This window comes from Manis javanica, chromosome 5 (assembly GCF_040802235.1).
Source record: "Manis javanica isolate MJ-LG chromosome 5, MJ_LKY, whole genome shotgun sequence".
Taxonomy (NCBI): domain Eukaryota; kingdom Metazoa; phylum Chordata; class Mammalia; order Pholidota; family Manidae; genus Manis; species Manis javanica.
In genome coordinates this window covers 16,786,135-16,793,318 of record NC_133160.1, presented here as the reverse complement: position 1 = coordinate 16,793,318, position 7,184 = coordinate 16,786,135, and the positions used below count along the sequence as shown (strand labels likewise).

The 7,184-nt window shown below is 62.8% G+C and overlaps 1 protein-coding gene across 1 annotated transcript; it reads right to left on the bottom strand.

Annotated features, from left to right (window-relative positions):
• Positions 1-502: 502 nt before the first annotated feature.
• Positions 503-6,870, bottom strand: EMILIN3 (elastin microfibril interfacer 3). Its single transcript, XM_017653557.3, has 4 exons — positions 6,540-6,870; positions 5,119-5,241; positions 3,736-3,959; positions 503-3,478 (listed from the first exon to the last, which is right to left on the bottom strand). The coding sequence occupies exons 1-4, from the start codon at positions 6,704-6,706 to the stop codon at positions 1,698-1,700; spliced, it is 2,295 nt and encodes a 764-aa protein (XP_017509046.3). The 5' UTR covers positions 6,707-6,870; the 3' UTR covers positions 503-1,697.
• Between the last annotated feature and the right edge of the window lie 314 nt (positions 6,871-7,184).

The following is a 7,184-nucleotide window of genomic DNA, read 5'->3' as shown; positions in this document are numbered from 1 at the left end:
GTGAGGCCTGTATGCACCGGGAATGGCTGGCTGGAGCAGTGGAGGCTGGGGAAGTAGCCCCAGGGAAGAACAAAGTGCCCCCCCTCCCAGAGAGCTGGTTCCCTCTGAAGCTGGACCCTTACACAGCCCTGGCCCCATCCCACAGCTCTTGGGCCAGACATCACTTTTCTCCCTTGTGCCTGATATCTGAGAACATCCCAACCCCCCTACCCCAGCTCCCCTCTGACACCACGGAAGGGGGTGGTTCCAGGCAGTGCAAGGGCTGAGGGAACATGGCTCCCACTTGGCCTAGCCTGCACCCTGCGGCTGCCCCTGCCCCTCAGCACCTCTCCAGAGGACAAAGGAGGTAGGGGTTGACCTGCTTGCCCCCCCTAGCCTTTGCAGCCAATGCAGCGCCCACCCAGCTGCTGAGTGACCTCTCACCCCAGGAGCTCTGGGAAGCAGGGCTGACGTCCCACTGCCGCTGTCCCTCCTACTTTCTTTGGGGAAGAAAGTACCTCTAGATGGTCTACAAGCTTTAATCAGGCCTGCCCTCCCTGAGCAGTCCCACAATGGAGGGAAGGAGCCCAAATGTCAGGAATCTGCAATGTGGGGCAACAGGGACCTGGGGAGCAGCACAGGAGGGCCCAGGCTGCCCTGGAAATGGGGGTGAGGGCAGTGGGGGTTGGGACTGGCATCAGGGTCTCTGGGAATTGCACGGGCCACATGAACACTTGTGTTTTCAGGTTGTCCCGTGATGGTGTCATACCTGAATTTCTCACAGCTTTGTGAACATCTAGGTGGGGCTGGAGTTTTGATATTGGAAACTAGGCCTAGAGCCCTTCCCTCCAGCCATGGCCTCCTGCCCAAGGTCTGGCCTCATTCAGGCCATGACGTACATGGGGGCTGTTCTTTGGAGAGGCCCTAACCTGGAGGGAAAGATATTCCCCCAGATGGAAAGGAGAGGACCGGGTGGGACTGCAGTGCCCTGAAAACATCTTCAGGGAAGGGCAGGGAAAGGATAATTTGGGGTGGGGTCTCCAGATGGCCTGGACCCAGTCCTTTCCTCTGGGAATCTCCAGCTGCCTAAGTCTTCACCCTGGAGGAGGAGCCAGAGGAACAAAGAGAACTCTGGGCTGAGTTCTGTGTTTCTGTGCCGTCCTGAAGGACCTGTGGGACAGTGGAAGCCTCTGGTCCTTGGTTCAGAACAGCATCTGTGAAGCTGCCAGGTGTGAGGACAGTGCCAGCGGGCAGAAACCCCCTCCTGCAGAAACAGCCCAGATGGCTGGGGAGAGAAGCCAAGGGGATAAGGGAACCAGAAGCTTTCATGGGCTGGGGGCTATTGCCCATGGGCCAAGGGAGAGGTGGACAGGCCGCTGTCTGGCTGGGCCTGCAAGTCTTCACACAGCTGCTGACTCAGGGTGTCTGCAAAAGAGCAACTTGCAGACTGGATTGTGAGGTGTCCTAGGTCCACCCTGGCCTGCAGACATGGCATCCTTGCCTTGACCACTGTCCTGAGTTGTCCGGTTGGTACAGCACCGGGTGGATTTTGGTGGCTGGGATAATCAGATGGAGCTAGACCAAGACTATTCCTTCAGTGGCCTCGGAGGCATCCATGCTGGCCAGGGGAGGCTAGGAGGTACTGCTGGGCAAGGCTGGGCTCTGGAGGGGTGTCCCCAGGGTTGGCAGGATCAGGGGGTAGGTCCTGTCCCACCTGCTTAGTCAGCTTGCCCTGGCCGTGCCTGTTCGGTCAGCTGTACCTGGCAGTCCAGCAGGTCGTCCCGGAGGCGGGCGATGTCCTGGGCATGCTGAGCCAGCGTGCGGTTTAGCTGGTCCACATGGTCCCACAGGCCCTTCCTAGGCCTGAATGACTCAGTGGGCAAGTTGTCTGGGCCCATGGACAGTAGGCCCAGCCTCCCACATGCACCCTCCACTTGTGCCACCCTCTGGTTGAAGTGGCCCACCATCTGCTGGAGTTCCTGGGCTGTGTCCTGGCAGCGGCTCAGCCCCCCGGCCACATTGGCCATACCAGCCTTGAGTCGCTCCAGCTCCCCCCGCAGGCTCAGGACTTGCCTGTGTCCAGCCTGAAGCCTTGAGCCCTGGCCGCTGACCTGCTCCTGGATGGCATGGACCTCAGCCTCCACCTTGCGTTCCCGCTCATCCAGGGATGTGTTGGCAGCCAGGAAGGCATCGGAGTACTGGCTGACGGAGTCTCTGAGGCCTGTGAGCGACTTGCTCACAGAGTTCAGATTGACCTTAAGCAGGGTGATCTCGCCTTGGAGTGAGCTGCCCATCGCTTCAGCCAGCTGCTCCTGGACCTCAGCCACAGTGCCATTGAGCTGCTGGAGCAAGGCTGTGTGACTGGCCACCTGGTGCAGGAGGGCCTCACTCCGGCTCTGCCAGACTTTCACCTCTGCCACAAGGTTGTCCAGGATGGCTGAGGTGGAGCTGGGGGTGCATGAGGTCTCCAGTGAAACCAGGCGCTGTTCCAGCACAGCCAGCTCTGTCTGCACCAGCGGCCGTGCTGACCTGCCTGGTAGGGCACTGTCATGGCTCAGCTCCCCAGCCAGTGTCACCAGGCGCTCCTCTAGGCTCTGCACACGCTCCTCCAGCATGGTCCTGAAGCTGCCCATGCCCCAGCTCCCCTCCCCCAGACAGCAGCCTCTTGCTCCGTTCTCCGTCCCGTTGAGGGTCTCCAGCCCCTCCAGCAGCCCATCCATGCCCCCATCAAGTATGGCAGCAGAGAGCCGCGTGAGCTCATCCCTGCTTGGGGAGCCATGGCCCCTTTGGGCCTCGGTGACTGCCTGTAAGTTCCTCTCGAGGCGGTCCATGCGGGCACTGATCAAGGCCAGCTGGCCACAGCAGCTGCCCCTGCCGGCCACACTCAGGCCCTGCAGCTGGGTGCCCAGCTGTGAGAGCTCCTGGCGCAGGGCCAGCTCCCGACCATCCAGGCTCTGGTGCAACCTCTGGCTGGCTGCCTGACCCTCCTCGCACTGCTGCCGCACCTCCTGCACCCGCAGGTCACATGTGCTCTGGACACCTTGCAGCCTCTGTTCAAAGCCGTCCAGCAGGCTCCCCCAGAGTCGGTGCAGCCGTTGATCCATGTATTCATCCAGCAGTGCCAGGGAGGTGAGTGGAGATGGGGGGGCCTCCCGCAGCCTCTGCAGGTGGGCCTCGTGGCCGAGTGCCAGCCCATGCACCTCATCCAGCAGCTGCACCTTGGTGCGGAGCGTGTTGCTCACCTCTGTCACCTTGCTCAAGATCTCATCCAGGGGAGGTGTGAGTAGCCCTCCAGCTCGGTCTCTGGGGTTCACAAATCCCTCGGCGATGACCCCAAAGCCCACAGGGGCAGCAGGAGCCCTGGGGTCACCAGTCATCCTGTTGGGGTCTTCGTGGCTGGCCACCAGGCCTCTGAGGGTACCATATGCTTGTGCTAGGCGTTGGACATCACCCTCCAGGCGTACCAGCCGCTCACCGAATAGCCCTGGGCCTTTCCTTCCTGAGAAAGAGGAGGAGAGGACCTCAGGGACATCACTTGTCCTGTGGCCAGGCCACCAGAGAGCTTTGTGTTTGAAGCCAACCTTCTCACTAGACATAGCTCTCAACTTTGGGAGGGAGCCCTGGGGGATCACCCCATGCCCGGCATGAGATGCACCCTCCCCAGCCCTGCCAGAGCTCAGCCAGCCTGGGTCAGTTACCTCCCCACCTCCTTTGAGAAACCCAATCACCTGGTAGGGTCTCCATGGGCAGACTCACCATGGGGGCTGGGGGCTGCTCTGCTAGAAGGAGGGGACCTGGGGCCTGGGCCCAGCTGTCCCGAGGGAATCTGTGGCTCAGGCTCTGGCTGGGGTGGGGCAGCGCCCTGGTCCGTGAGGTGTTCCGGGCAGCCTTCTCCAGTGAGGCCGGGGCAGCAACGCCAGGCGAGTTCTGTCACTGTCTTGTGGCCCACCCTGTATCTGGGTCTGAGCACTGTGTGGTACCTAGGCCAGGGGCAGGGAAAGGACGGGCCTTGTACCTGTGGGCTGAGGCTCCTGCTCCTGGCAGGTGACCTTGTCCCTTCACTGGTATTTGGGGCCACTCTCAGGCACTCATACAAGACCTGGATGTCTCCCAACCTCCACACCAATACCAGAGTTCTTCTTTTTCCTGTGCTTAAGGTGAGGGGGCTGTGGAGTGGAAGCAGGCCTTGCAGAGGTTTAGAGATAGGTTAAGAGCAGGGCACAGGTAGGAACCCCACCCCATCCTGTTTGCTTTGGGGAACACTACCAGGGATTTAGCCCATTTCACTCATACTGCCATCAGAAATTCCACTCTCGCTTTGGTAGCACCTTGAAGAATTCTGACGAACCCCAGCCCACCCACACACAGGCAGGTGTGTGGGCATATGGCCCTGGAGCTGCAGCCAGCCCTTCTCACTGCCCAGGGGCCACTACTGGGACCACTCCTGGCTCCCATCAGCTCCCCTTAGTTCTGCCCACCCATCCCCAGCCCACTCCAGGAACTCAGCTCTGGCCGTGGAGGCTGACAGAATGGCACCTCTGATTGTGAGCACAGCGGAAGCCCCAAGGGTACAGGGCAGTGCTCACTAGGGGCCACACCCTTATCTGCTCAGCTGTGTACCTGTTCCCCACTGACAAACTGGCGCAAACAGCTTTGTTTTCAGACATGTACTTGACCTCTCCAAGTACAGACCTGTGTATCACACCTGTGTGCAATCCCACATGTCCCCACACAGCCCCGTCCGTCTGGCCTACACCCCAGCAATCTGGCTTCCAGCCCCTCACTTTGGCTGCCATGGTCACCCCAGCTCTCCCTGCATTTGTCCAGGGCTCCCTTTGCATCGACCACTGCCAGTGTGGTTCTCTGCTCCCTCTTTTCTCCACCGCTCCTTCGCCTCTGCTCCTCCTTCCTTGCTCTGTCCTGCGTCTCCTCTGGGAGCCCTCTCCTGACCCTCTGGGGTTCCAACCTGAGCCTGCCCTGGCTCTTTGGCCCCTTCCACTGGCCTGTGCGGGGGCTGGGCAGGCTTTGGGGAGCCCAAGGAGTTCCAGCCCCTTGTGGAGGGGGCTGCTGCTCTCAGCTGAAAGCAGGCCCAGGGCTTGTGCCCAGCAGTCCTGTGTGGGTGGAATGGGGGTGACTCACGTGACTGTCCCAGGGCACTTGGGCCCCCATCCACACTGCCGGTATTCAGCCTTTACATAGCGCTCTGCTCCCTCCTGTAGGACACAGGTCACATTCTTGTGCACCACGTAGGCGCAGAGGGCCCTGCAAGGGAAATGGCATCCTTGGAATACCTGGCCTGGGCCAGGCCCACTGAGGCTCCTACATGCTCCTTCCCCAAACTGTGGGCCTCAGCAGGGGACCAGACCCCATCTCTCTTCTGCCCCTTCTTCCTTGTTCCTGGGCGCCAGGCCCACTGCTGGCTCCTGCAATCCCAGCCTCCCCAGTAGGCTGGTCATGGGGCAAAGTGTCAGGAGCCTGGTGCTGCTGCCCTCCCTGGATTCCCCCTCCAGGGTCTTGCCATGTTCCCACCCTCCTCCAACTCCTTCACTGGCTCTCAGCTCCTTATCTTGATACCCAAGGCTACTGAGATCCCCACTCAGTGCCTGAGTGAGTGCCTTGGAGACCACACTTCTCATCCTCCCTTCCCTTACTGCCCCATGGGAAATACATGCCACCCTGTGGTGTCCAGCCCTGTCTTTGCTCCTGGTTCCTCAGTCTCAGATCACTTTTTGTACTGCCTCCTCCAGGAAGCCCCCTATGATGTGCCCAGGCCCACTAAGTTTTAGCCATGGGCTGGACACTCTCCTCCAATAATAACTCTCAATTGCAGCTAGAGTTCAAGTTCAGCTAGCACCCCAGGCAGAATCCCTAACTCACCTGGCTGAGGGCAGATGTGAGCCATTGCCTTCTGAAGACCAGAGCAGAGGCAGGGGAGGGGCAGCAACCCGCCTCACCGGCCCGAGGCCCCAGAAGGTGGCTGCCTAGCATAAGCTGCCCTCCCTGTGGGCTGCTATAGGGCTCTAGAGCCACCACACGGCCCCCAGCACCTAGGAGCCCCCACTGGCTTTGCGGCCCCATTCACTCTGGGGTTCCCAAGGGGTTGCAGGGGCCAGACTGACTTCAGGAGGGAGCGGGCCGCGGGGCGCGCGGCTCCATCTCCTACCTGGTGGGACAGTGGAGAGGTGAGAGGTCCCGGCCAGGGGAACGGGGAGTGAGGGGTCCTGCGGGTGGCGTGCAGTGACTGCGCTCCACCTCTCCCTCCACCTGGTCTGCTGCGCCCGGAGTTTGCACACAGCGCAGCTGGAAAATGTTACTTGGTTGGAAAGGTTTCCTCGGGCACTGCCAGGTTGGCAGCCGCCGCGCCAGGCCCCCTCGGCTCATTTTCCTTCTTCAGCCCCGCAGCCTCCCGGAGCTCGGGGCGCCTGCTCAGGCAGAGGCTCGGCCACGGGTGCCTGGCGCCTCCCATCTCCCGCGTGCGGTCTGGGCAGGTGGGAGCGGCGTCGCTAGGGCCCGGTTCCTCCCGCTTCCCGCCCGCCGGTCCCGGCGCTCCCCGCGCTTACTTGTGCGGCCCCGGGCGGAGCCGCGGGCGCCATCCCGTCGTATAGAGGCTGTAGCGGGAGGCGCTGAGCGGCGCGGGCCGCGCGAGGAGCGGGGTACCCTTGGCCTGCGCCCCCGAGAGCAGCGCTGCCATGGCGCACAGCCAGACAGGCAGGCGGCGGCGGCCCATCGCGGCCCCCGGGTTTCCACCTGGTCCCGCGTGGGGGCCCCGCCAGGTGTCCGCCCGCCCGCCGCTCGTCCGCCCGGGTCCCGCCACCGGTCGCGGCCCCCGGAGCTCGCTGGCCCGGCCGCCTGGCGCTTCGCAGCGGCTGCGTCCCGCGGAGTGGCCGGCGCTGCTCGCGGCTGGGGCCGCAGAGGGGAGGCGGGAGGCGGGCTCTGCACGGATTAGCATAAACTCGGGGCCGCGTTGCTCTCCTCCGCCGGCCCCCTCTTCGCCGCCAGCCCCCCGCCCCAGCTCCAAGCTGACGCCCGAGGGGCCGCGTGCAAGCAAGCCGCTAAGAAGGGGGCAGCCCCGGTGTGGCAGGGGCGCAGGCAGTTGCGCCCCAGGAGGCCCCCTAGACACACCCATCCACCACCGCCGCGCGCCCGCTTGCACCAGGCGAGCTGCAGAGCCAGACCCCTGGGGCTGACTCGGGCGCAGGCCCTCC

Excerpts from the sequence above, each read along its gene's own strand:
- EMILIN3 (XM_017653557.3), bottom strand. The coding sequence starts at position 6,706 with ATGGGCCGCCGCCGCCTGCCTGTCTGGCTGTGCGCCATGGCAGCGCTG. Across the intron at positions 5,242-6,539 it reads CTCCGCCCGGGGCCGCACAA|GGCCCTCTGCGCCTACGTGG; the intron begins GTAAGCGCGGGG and ends TTTCCCTTGCAG. Across the intron at positions 3,479-3,735 it reads AGCAGCCCCCAGCCCCCATG|GAAGGAAAGGCCCAGGGCTA; the intron begins GTGAGTCTGCCC and ends CCTCTTTCTCAG.